The 12842-nt window shown below is 40.4% G+C and overlaps 1 protein-coding gene and 1 pseudogene across 3 annotated transcripts in view; both read left to right on the forward strand.

The window, feature by feature from the left end:
* OSBPL1A (oxysterol binding protein like 1A) overlaps positions 1–12842 on the forward strand; it is a 98671-nt gene that overhangs the window by 57555 nt on the left and 28274 nt on the right. For all 3 annotated transcript variants that reach the window (XM_066623449.1, XM_066623450.1, XM_066623452.1), the window contains 2 exons: positions 1358–1520; positions 7310–7466. In XM_066623449.1, coding sequence (XP_066479546.1) covers positions 1358–1520; positions 7310–7466 — 320 coding nt within the window. The remainder of the gene's footprint in view (positions 1–1357; positions 1521–7309; positions 7467–12842) is intronic.
* Positions 11883–12002, forward strand: LOC136650741 (5S ribosomal RNA; annotated as a pseudogene).

The following is a 12842-nucleotide window of genomic DNA, read 5'->3' on the forward strand; positions in this document are numbered from 1 at the left end:
AGTGGGGGTTTGTTCATGAGTGTTTCACTTGGTAAATTCTGGAATCTTCTATGTTCACTGTTGCCTTAGATTTCTAGTAAAGATTTGCTTGTGAAGGTTCAGGTTGTTTGAGAACACGAACCTTTTGGAGAGTTGCTGCTGTTGCCCTTAGACCAGTGGTTGAAGTATTAAATCTGAAAGACTGGTTTCAAAGCCAAACCTCGTTAGTTACCTGGAGGCAAGAGGCTCTTGTCTTCACCACTACCTCCCTCTCTGGTAAAACAGGAAAAATGACTGTCTGTTCTGAGAATGAGATGAGGATTGTTGTGTAATAAGATCAGCATCCTGCTTTAAGAGCAACCTGTCACTGTAAAGTGTATATCTCCAAGAACCATGTGTAGTTTTTGCCATGTATCCCTTTATAGGTGCTTCCAATAGTGATGGTGAGTAATTTTCTATTTGAAGTAACTGTCTTCAATAGTGGACTCTTAATGGATTTCATTCATTGATTTTTCTGTGTTTGGCTGGGCTCTCTGTTCAATGGAATTTGTAACCACGTGCTAGAATCTCACCTTTTCTCTTCATCTTGCGTTTTGTTCTATTAAATAAAAATTAAAAACTTATTCGCGCCATCCCCAACTTTGAACCTGATCCCTAATGGGAAGTACCACCACATGTAAAACAGATAAACCTCTATTCTGATCTAGGGACAAGGATTTCCCACATACTTGCTTTCTTAAGGTGAGCAAATATTGCTTACAAGAAGCAATGCTTCTTAAGGTAGCAAAAAAAGCTAAAAGCAAGGAAGTGTTGGTAATAAATCAGAAGGCAATTGGTGCTGCATGTGTCCAACAAATGTTTTATACTGAAGTGGTTAAAAAAAAAATGTTGTGGGCCACTAACTCCTGTAGGTTTAACGGGCAAGTCTGGTTTATCATGCTTCTGAAAAGCTTTTAATTCCAGGAAGCTCAGTCCTATAAAATTCATGCCACAACAAGTATGTCTGTCTTTAAAGTCCAGCAGGGCTCTTTGTCATATTTAAGCTACCTTTTAACTGTTCTGCTTTCTCAAGTTCACAGTAGCAGTTTTGTAAACTTTGCAAAGGTGGAATAAGCATATAGTAAGTTTATGTTGTCCTTCATCATGCCTTGAAATAGACCAGTTGTTTTCTTTAAGCCTCTGTGTTTGTACATTTCTCACCACTTTTAGATGGTGAGACAAAGCCACAAGACAAGCACCTAACTTGTGTCCTCAGTCTACTGTTAAGAGCTTGCTGACATGGTTTAGTTGCAAACTAGACCCTAATCTTGAAGTAACTTTATGAGTCTCACTTTCTTAGGAAAGATGAGATTTTATTCATACCTGTTTCTACTTTTAGGTGAGGAATCTGAAACTGGAGCATGAGCTTGAGAAAAACAAGATCTTATCAGAAGCACTAGAAACACTAGCCACTGAACACCATGAATTAGAGCAGTCACTAGTCAAAGGGTCATCACCTTTGAGCATCCTTAGTGAGGAACAATTCTATGATGCTGTTTCAGGTAAGTGTGATATATTTAAAATTGAATTCATGACAAGCCATGACTTTTTAATTGTGTGTTTTAATTATGATTCGTAATGATTAAAATCCTAGTAGTTTGAAGATTAGGGTTGAGTTGTGGTAGTATTTAATATAGCACAACTGATTAACATGGCACTTCAGGTTAACAAGCAAAAAAGCAGGTTCTTGTTCCAAAGAGTAAATCTGGGTTTAGGGCAGTAGCTTCCTAACTTCCCAGCACTGCAACCCACCTTCTCCTTTGCAGTGGGTTACAATGCGATGCTCCTCCTCATGGGGCAAGGCCCTCTTAGGAATCTCTGGAGGGCCCTTCAGGGTCTTGCTGGGCCAGCAACCCACTCTGTTGGCCTCCGTAGGCCTCAGAATGGCCTGCAGAAGTGTCCAGAAGCAACTTCTGGTCAAACCAGAAGTTCAATCTGAAAATTAGAAGTTGCTTTTGGATGCTTCTGTGGGCCATTCTGAGGCCTATGGAGGTCAAGAAAATGGGCCACCAGCCCAGCGTGACCTGAAAGAAGCCTCCAGACCTTCTAATGCTTCCAGAATGGGTCCAATTCAAAGCTGAACTGAAGCAACAGTGGGTGGATGGGGGGCACTCACAACCCACCATGCTTAGATTGCAACCCACATTTTGGGAAACCCAGATTTAGGGTGTGTCAAAGGAAAGTGTACTCCAAAGGATAAGTGTTGGCAAATGAATCCTAAAGGCAAAAGTGGTTGCACAAGTCTGATTCTTGTTCAAGAGGAATATAGGTACATACAACCTGACAAGATCTGTTTACGGGCTTTTAAAGACCTCTCACTGTTGGAGCTGGAGCAGTGAGATATCTGCTCCACAAGGAGTGAATATGTGAACACTAGTTTCTAGCATAACCTAATAATTCTACAAAAGCCATGCTTTCTACTGGGCTGTTTCTTCACTGTCTTTTATCTCCTTTCCATTTTTAAGTGGAGACAAGAATAAGCTAGTAAGTTATTATGGAGGAGTATTGAGCAAATGCTAATATGTGTTTAGGGCAGGTAACAACTTCAATACACACATTTTGTGTATGAAAACCAATTAAAAATGTTACTAGGTTGAACTACAAAAATGCATTAGTTTAAATTGAATTGGACTTATGTTTCAGGTGTAAGAAATGCACTATAATAAATCAGGGCTTCAAATACTGTTGCTGCCATTGAAACCATTCAAATGGCTAAGACTTCAAAGGCATCTTAGAATAGGCAAATAGAAGTCGGGACCATGTCTCCAACAGGATACAGGAATTAGGCCTCTCAACTTTATGGATAATGTCAGTAGGGTAGACCAGCTTTCCTCTGAATATGTATTGCATGCGGGTGGAAACCTGCATAAAAATTAATTGAGCAGAAAAAAGTTTTATATTGGGAAGTTTTTTCCTTTTAGAAATAACACACAGGAAGGACACAATCCTGACTGTAACTTCAGCGAGGGGTGAGCAATATTAAAAACCATCCTACTCATCCCTCTTCTGCAGTTTCTTCAACACTATTCTAAGTAAACTTAACTCATGTTCTTTGCAGCATGTAGTTGTCCCCATAGTTGCCTAAGGGCAGTGGCGTAGCTAAGCAGGTGCAGGAGGTAGCAGTTGCACCGGGCATCAAGCTTTAGGGGGGCAACAAGCTGAGCTTGACACTAGTGACCAAAATTGTGAAAATCTTGGTATGTAGGAATAATACAATCATGTTATATATCATTGGAAAGATAATTTAATGCAGAATACAAAGAAACAAACTGCATTGGAATATCTGTATCCTATCAAACGTTATGGCCAATTAACCAGAAAATGAAAACACAACTGCCTTATGGAACAAAAAGTGGATTTCTTAACTAAAAACTGACCTATGAGACTGATTGTTCTTAGAGCCAATGACATGTTACTATATTATTGACATGTTGCAATGACATGTTATGATACAGCATGAAACTAATAAGGTGTCATTATGATCTCTTATTTCCATGTATCAAAATATAGTTACCCCTGCTAACTGGGTAAAAAGGCACTTTTTCAAGTGGCGTCCTACTTATATTTAGCAGGGGGAGAATAACCATCCCTCTTCACCCCAGCATAGTGTTTCAAACAAGTCAGGGGCACACTTTTTATTTATTTAATTAAATTTGATTTTTGTCTGGGGGAGGGCTACAAAACTTCTTTGACCCCAGGTAGCAGATAGATGCCTTAGTTATGCCACTGACTGGGGGGAGGCAGCAGAGCAAGTGAGTGGCAAGCTGCTGGGGGAGGAGGGGGGTTCCTCCCAATTTTCACTTTTTAAAAAGCCCATTGTGAAATAACTTCTGGTTGTGACGTCACTTCCGGGGAAACATTTTGAGCTTGGCACCAGGTTACACAATCATTAGCTACATCACTGCCTAAGGGCCGAATCCTAAACAGTGCGCACCAGCTTACTGCCAGTGTGCACTATTGCAAACATGCCACAATGCCTCAGAAAGCCTGAGGTCTTCAGACAGCTCAAAAAGTTACTTCTGGTTTTTCAGGAAAATCAAGAAGGGATGTTTTTAGGCCTTTAGAAGGCATTCTGAGGGGAGGCACATGGCCTCCCCGGCCCCAGACACAACTGGAGCACAACTCTGGTCAAGTTCGGTTGAGCGGGCCAGAGGCTTGCAGGGGTCCAGAGACTTGCCGCAGATCGGATAGAGGCTTGTCGTGGACAGCATCTGGCCCCCAGGCCGGGGTTTGGATACCCCTGCTTTAAAAAATCAACATGTTGCAGTTCTTGATGTTTTACATTGTCATCATATGGGGAAACAGTGTTTCCTTTTGATCAGATTTGTCTGCAGCACATGCCATATATACATTATAAAAGGTCTGTGTTGTCATCCTCCCCATGTATCCTGACTGATACTGAAGTTCTGCATCTTTACCAGTTATGTTCGGATACTGGGTGTAATATAGAACCTCTGTGGTCATAGTAGAGTCTAATTCAGAAGAGCATCTGGGGGACACAGCACTCCTTGACAGTAACTGTAATACTGGTAGAATAGTACTACTGATGAGTGTATGACTACACACTGCAGTAGTTCGACTGACTGATAGAAGCATACTTTTACTTTATTAATAATAATAATAATTATTATTATTATTATTATTAACTCGGTATTTATATATCGCCTTTCTGGTCATTGGATTACTCCTCTGACTTTATTCAAGGCGGTTTACATAGGCAGGCGTTTCTAAATCCCTCAAGGGAATTTTTACAATCATAGAGGTTCTCTCTTTCAAGAATCAACAACATTTCAGAATAGATCTTCCTGGTTTGGTCTCACTTCTGGCCTCCAGTTCTCCCACACAGGCTGACAAGCAGTTCCATCTCTCACATGGAGGGCAGCCAAGACACTTCTTGCTCACACCAAGAGCAGGCGGAATCACTCAGCTCGGCTTGTCAGCTGCTTCAAGGTCTCTTCAGGGAGCTGCCGGTGTCCTTGAACTGGCAACCTTCTGATGTTATGTTCGGGCTAACGGAGGCTCTACCCGCTAGACCAGACCTCTTGCCCTCCACTTTCATGTGTAAAAGTGATCGCTTGCCACTCCTTTGTGCACTGGCTTACGTATTCTAGTGGTAATTAATTACCATTCATTTTACGACTTAACTAAACAAAATTTGTCCTTAGTTATTGGTTTGGGCTGCTGCTGGCCAGCTTTGTTTCGCAGTGTTCTGTTGATGATTCTATACTTGCTTGTTGTGATAGCTTGACTTGAAGGAGCCTTGTGTTGAAAATGTTTTATGCCAAAAGATGAGGAAGCAACCATAGCTAAGTGGCAGAACACCTGCTTTTCATTGCAAAGGGCTTCAGTCCTTGACATCTCCACATAATGGCTGGGAAAGATCTGTCTGAAATGGTGGCGTAGCCAATGTTCGTGTAGCCCAGTGCCAAGCTCAGAATGTTGCCTCGGAAGTGATGTCACAACTGGAAGTGACATCACACCCAGGCTTTTTAAAAAGTGAAAATTGGGAGGAACCCACCTCTTCCCCCAGCAGCTCACCACCCAATTGCTCTGCTGCCTCCCCCCAGTTAGTGGCATAGCTAAGGCATCTATCTGCAACCAAGAAGATTTTGAAGTCCCCCGCATGACAAAATGAAATTTAATTAAGTAAATAAGTTATTGGTTCCATGTTGGATCATAATAATATCTCATTGGCACTCAGAACAAACAGTCTCATAGGTCAGTTTGGAGTTAAACAAATCCACTTTTTGTTCCACAAGTCAGTTGTGTTTTTATTTTCTGGTTAATTGGCCATAACTTTGGTAGGATGCAGATATTCCTGTGCTGTTTGTCTCATTGCACTCTGCATTAAATTATCTTTCCAATGATATATAACTTGATGGTATTATTCATTCATATGAAGATTTTCACAATTTTTGGTCACTAGTGTCAAGTTCAGCTTGTTGTCCCCATAAAGCTTGATGCCTGGTGCAGCTGCTACCCCCTGCACCCGCTTAGCTACGCCGCTGGTCTGAAACCTCAAGAGCTGCTCTAAGCAGTGTGAACAGTACTGATGTAGATAAGCCAATGGTCTGTTTTGGTATGGCAGCTTCATATGTTCAAGACAGCAGCCAGTGAATATTCAACTGTCAACTGTAGGGCTCGCTATGTGAAATGTCATACACATGGAGTCCAAGACTGATTCCTCATATGGAAGGACTGAAGCAAGGAGGAGTTTTGAAGTTTTAATATTTAATGTAAACATCTTATCTGGTTACATGAAATGGGCAATCCTATTTTGCAGTCTTGTTCCATACATATTTCAAATCCTACAACTAAAAGTGGATCCTCGTGAGAATTAGCAGAGCATAAAGGTGGTGTCCTATTATTAACATGGCAGCATTATCATGTTCATGGTGCTTTACAAGGAATGGCAGAACAGATTGCTGCCTCAAAGGGCTTACAGTCTATAATATGTATTAACACAAGTGAGGGAACAGAGGCAAAAATAAACAGGGAAGCATGTGCATTTTTGGTTTGGTTTTGGTTGTACGTACTGAAGTTTGCTTTCATTAGGGAGTGGAGGCTACGGCAATGTGTCAAGGGCTTCACAGAAAAGGAGAGTTTTGAAGGAAGTAAACAAAAGCACCATACAGGTGTTCTGGGAAGCAGTTCTAAGCAAAGGGCAGCAAAAGAGAAAGGGCAGAGTTGTTTCAGGGAGCAGGAGACTTGAGGATGGTTGAAAGAGGGGAGCATAGGTCACAGGCAGGAGTGTAACAAGATATGAGACAGTGAAGGAATGTAAGGAGAGTATGACCTAGTCAGCCTAGAGAGATGAATGATTTGGCAAAGGAGCGTTGGCTGGTAAAAATCTACTAGGAGACCAAAGACAGGGAGGTTGCTGTAGTAAACTATAATTAAAGCAGGTGGGATTTCATCCTCAAGAGGGGAGGGGCTGGGAAGGAATGCTATCCTATAACTCCTTTCTATCCTTTTAACCATGGTTAAGGGATGGGCCATATTGCATCTGCACCAATACTAAAATTAGTGATAAATGTTTTGCTGCTACTGTTTAGATGTCTGATTTAAGTTCACCATCCAGCTCATAATCCTTGGTGCTGTACAATTTTCTAACCAATGTTCTGCTAGAGACTTGGCCTCCGCTAGTAATAAGCTTTTACTGGACAAATGCTATCATTTGTACAGTGTAGGCTACTTAGGTTTCAGTGCTCTTTGTGAGAAAGGTGTCCATTAGTCTGTGGAAAGTCTCTAGCCTTGAAGTCTGCTCCATTGATGTTCACCTGTCTTGCAGATTCAGAATCCGAAAAATCATTTAGTGGATTTGAAACTGTGACAAGCAACTCATTTGAAGACAGCGTGGATTCTAGTGATACTATAACATCCAGCATGTCTGAAGAAAAAGCCTGTAAAAGTGGAGAGACTCTTTCAAATGGCATAAAAAAACACAGGTAGGACTTTTACTTGGTGACTGGAGAAAGGGTGTACATTACTCTTTATTATCATGCAAAGCAGAACCCATCTGGTATGTCTATAAAAGATATTTGGGACCTGTTTTTTTTTGCCTTTCCTCTGAATTCAATGGTGGAACAGGATTTGATTGCTATGAAGACACCTTTTCTCAACATTAAAATTCTTTTGTATGAACTACAAAATTATGAGTATGCTATGATGATAACTAAATACATTAATTCTTAACTGTGCATGTTTTAACTCATTTAAATTTGTCTCACTGAAATCAATACCACTGTTTCTTCATGTTTTTTTAATGTACATCTCTTACGGCTTACTCACTTGATCTCCTTTGCATTATTGTTAGTTATATGTTTCTGTTAGCCAGATATTTCAATATATATTCACGTTTATAGTCAAAGTACCTATAAGCAAAAAGTTTGCTTATTGCATAAACATGTCACATATTATCAGCTTCATCTATTCTTAACTTTTTTGCATGTAAAGAGGGCAATAGATCCTCAGTTACATGTAACAAATACCTTGTTTCTCAAGTTTCAGTGCAGGGACAATTTAATATGTGTACACTTCAGCTTCCTGATTTAAACATGGTTTAAATTTAATCTATAATTAGCACTTGTTTCTTTTTTATATAGATGGTGACTTTTTTCATTCTTGTTGCAAATGGGAGTTTAAACCAGGCTTCTTCTTCAGTAATTGCTTTCTCTTATGTACTAACACCTGAATGCCTGCTAGTAGCTCAATTAACACATTCAGTTCAAAGCAATATGTGGCCAGGGCTCTTGTGTGTAATGGAGTTGAGTCACTGCTTCAGAAACTATTTTGGTAGGTTTAGAAAAAAATTCAAAAATGTCTAGGGATGATAACATTCTTTGGCAAATATGCATTTTTTCCAAACCTTGCATTCTTTGTTATAGTTAAAACTCATTATTTTTCACCTGTCCTTTCTGGAGCAAAAAATTTTGTAATGCAGTTTGGTATATATCCATCCTGTTTGTCTGCAAATTGTTGAGAAGATAATAGTCAGGATTCTCTATCAAACAACTTCAATATTTTTATGTTACAGTACAATGATAAGCTTGCCATAGACTTAAGCATAGGAAACAACAGTAATTTGGCTGGTTTCCACCAGGCTTGTTGTAAAACTGTATTACCAAAATTGTAAACAAGAGGTGACTAGAGCCTCCAAGCTCTTATTTGTTCTCCAGTCCCCTGGCATTTCTTCACTTTCCACTACAGGTGTCTCTCATTATGCTTTTTGATCTCTAGCTTTTCCTGTCAATAATCTTGCCCTAGTGCACTTTCCTGTTCAGTGGCTTTCTTCTGCATTCAACAGTAATTATTGAATAATTTTTTCTGTTATTTTATTTATTTTAAAAGGGGCTTTGGGATACTGTTTTTAAACATGGCAGTAATGCATTTCTTTGAAAAATAAACCTTCAAGCACCTTATTGTACTTTCCTGGCTAACACCTTTTTGCAAACTTGTATTGCAATATCCAACCTGTCAGCTGATACCACTTTGGGAATTGGTGTCTGCAAATATATTGATGCAGATTGTCAGACCTCTATGGGAAAATGGATCTAAATTTTGTCTTGGAGCAAACAGCATCAGGGGATTAAGCTGTTCAGTGTTTCTAGTTGTCTTGGGATTCTTTGGCTCTGTTTGCTTAACTTGTCATTTGGTTACACTACAGTTGTAACTTAAATATATATGGACTATGTTTTAGCAATGTTTGGGTTTTTACAGAGTTATAACTTGTGTGAGGGGGAAAATATGTTTTGTGTTATTAATATAATCCTTTTTCTTAACTTGTATCGCTTTAAAGTAAATATTTATGGTGAAAGTTGTAAATAAATATGTCATGACACTTAAACTGCAGTTATGTTCATCTTGCATAAAATAGACACTGAGCCAAAATTTTGGAATTGCATGCAATATAGTTGTTCTCGATAAGAACATACGAGAGGAGCAGTCTGTCTTGAACAGAACTATAGTACATGTTTGATGAATCATCTGCTTTTCAGACAAGCTTTAGGTGGAAGTCTATACAGTTGGGGCCTTGGTATCCATGAGGGATCTGTTCTCAAACTACCCATGGATGCCAAAAACTGTGGATAAGCAAATCTGCAGTTTTCAGCCCCTTAAAACCTCCATAGGGGACCCTCTAGTCGCCTCTGGGGGGGACTTTCTGAAGCCCACAGAGGCTGCGTACATCTTGTGGCCTCTGTGGGCTTCAGAATGGCCGAAAAGACCAAAAAAAGCTACTTCTGGTTTCTGGAGGGAAGCTGTAAGTCAGGGGTGCTCACACTTTTTTGGCTCGAGAGCTACTTTGAAACCCAGCAAGGCCTGGAGATCTACCAGAGTTTTTTTTACAATGTTCACGCCATCACAACATAACATTTATGTGTACAATGTATGTTGGTGTACCTTGAGCCCCACTGAGTATAACAGGACTTACTCCTGAGTAGACATACCTAGGATTAGGCTGTGAGGCTGCAATCCTAGCCACACTTACCTGGGAGTAAGCCCCATTGAGTACAATGGGCCTTACTCCCGGCGTTTCCTCCCAGAGGCACCTGAAAGGGGGGGTCGGCACTCCGCGATCTACTCATTTTGCCTCTCGATCTACCAGTAGATCGCGATCCACCTATTGAGCACCCCTGCTGTAAGTGATGGTTTTTAATGCCTTATAAGACATTAGGAAACCTGGAAAAGCTTCCCTCTGAAAACCAGAAGGAGCTTTTTTGCCTTTTTGGCCATTCTAGTCCCCTTCAGAGGGTTCAGGTGGAAAAAAGTCCGGCTCAGTGTCGGTCCGGGGACCCATGTTGAACCAGATCTACAGATAAACAGATTCCACCTGTACTGTGTGTGGTTCTGGATGAGAATGAGAACACCACACACACACTCATTATTGTAGTACTGGTCACTCTGCCATAGTGTTGAAAACGAGGAACTAGCCCAAGGTATACAATGAATTCATGTTATGCTAGAATGAATAAGACAGTATTATAAGTCTCTGACTCTGATGTGTAACTATGCTGAATTTGGTTTTTCTCTGGAGTGTACAATTAGAGGAGGCAATGAAGATTGCTAATAAACCTAGAGTGAGGATTTTGAATAGTAAAACATATTTTCTTGCAATCTGAACTTCTAGAATGGGACCCTTTAACTGAATCTGTAATTCAGAAGCCCTACAAGGACATGGGCATGGGAGATACCAACAGCAGGGTAATCAGTGAGTCAGTCACACATCTTGCTAATATGTATATTTTATGTTAACCTAGATATGTGAACATAGAAACTGTTTTGCAGAAAGGTAACATGTAAACTGGTTTTTTCATCAGCTTGTTGTTCATTTAAGAACATAAGAACATAAGAACATAAGAACATAAGAACAGCCCCACTGGATCAGGCCATAGGCCCATCTAGTCCAGCTTCCTGTATCTCACAGCGGCCCACCAAATGCCCCAGGGAGCACACCAGATAACAAGAGACCTCGTCCTGGTGCTCTCCCCTACATCTGGCATTCTGACTTAACCCATTCCTAAAATCAGGAGGTTGCGCATACACATCATGGCTTGTACCCCATAATGGATTTTTCCTCCAGAAACTCGTCCAATCCCCTTTTAAAGGCGTCTAGGCTAGACGCCAGCACCACATCCTGTGGCAAGGAGTTCCACAGACTGACCACGCGCTGAGTAAAGAAATATTTTCTTTTGTCTGTCCTAACCCGCCCAATTTATGTAGGGGGACATGATACTAATTGGCTGTAGCTCTCCTTCTCAGATATCTTTTATGATTGAAGGTAGGAAGGAAGGCTTCCTTCCGGCTAACGATTTCATGTTTTGCTAACACTGTGAGTAGGCAACTTGTTGTCCTTTACTGAAAGGAAGAATGTGGGAGGTCCACTTTAATCTTCCCTCCCCCTAATTCCTGTACTTGTTTAGCTATCTTTGGACGCTTACCCCACACCACTACTGCCAAGTAATTGGCACTAATTACTGAAGCAGAAGGGCAGAATGTAGAGAATGTGTGGGGCAGGATGCTTCTCCCTTTTTGTCTTGGGACCAGGTACATATGCTGAAATTTTAAGTACTCCAAATCATTATGAATTTCATAAAGTCCTGATTCTGAGGAGGAGAGGTGGGGAAGCAATCCGGTAAGGAACTTTAGGTGGTTGATCATCTTATAGTACCCTGAATCTAGCTGAAGGAAAATAGTTGTTGGAGGTTTTGACAAGCTAACAATGGAAGGCATGATATTTGAACTGCTTGGGGTGGTGGTTGTGGTGAATTTTGTTGCCCAAATTCTCAAGGGGAGATATGGGTCCATGATCAGTCTCAGTTCCTACAGACTTAGGCTTTGAGAATCTTTATGGTGTGTGTATATATATCTGGTGCAACTGTTACCCTGCACATGCCTGATCTCGTCTGATCTCAGAAGCTAAGCAGGGTCAGGCCTGGTTAGTACTTGGATGGGAGACCGCCTGGGAATACCAGGTGCTGTAGGTTTATACCATAGTCTTTCGAGACTGAAGGTTGCCAACCAACACTCACCTAGCAAATATATCTACATCACGTAGTTATCAAAATGTTGTAACGTTTTCCTGTGCATTTCAGCCATGAACACCAGAAGTAACTTTAGTCAGCAAAGGGGAAACTAAAACCAACTTCATGTACGGGGAATAGGTCTTATTTTTGCTTTGTCACCAGCAATCACCTTCAGTTGTTACCCAATTGATATATGTAAAAGATCATCAGCATGTTATGGTTCTTGAAATTTTTCATCATCGTCCATCTGTTGAATACATGAACAAATTTGAGGAATGTTGAGAAAGTAGACATTTCATTCACATTTTGGGACTTTGGCTTGGGCGAGGAAAGTCTGTACATATTCAGTAATACTCAGGACATCATTGTGATAACTTTATATATAGCATTTTACTTTATGTGAAAATATTTGGAGAGTGTTCAATTGTTGCCTTGTCTTTATAACAACCTATAAGGCAGGTAAGTAGTATGTCTCATATTACAGTTGAAAGCTGAAGACGTGAGAGTGGCTTGCCTAAGGCAATCTAGTGAGTTTCTAGCAGAAACGAGATTCAAAGTGGGGATTTGATATAGCTCAGTATCTTCTTGCCCTGGTGCATTCTAGATCTCTTTTAAGCAATCTTTTGGCTTCTCATGAACATTGTTAGCTAAATTTAGTCTTAAAAAAAATTATTTGGTTTACCATAACACCTAAATTCTCCTGGCCAGTTGTGAAGATTATCACATTTTTGCTTATTTTCATAGCACTTTAAAAAGGGGGGAAGCACTGTTGTTAAAATAAACCTGATACTTGATGTAATC

Source organism: Tiliqua scincoides, chromosome 4 (assembly GCF_035046505.1).
Source record: "Tiliqua scincoides isolate rTilSci1 chromosome 4, rTilSci1.hap2, whole genome shotgun sequence".
In the NCBI taxonomy this organism is placed as follows: Eukaryota; Metazoa; Chordata; class Lepidosauria; order Squamata; family Scincidae; genus Tiliqua; species Tiliqua scincoides.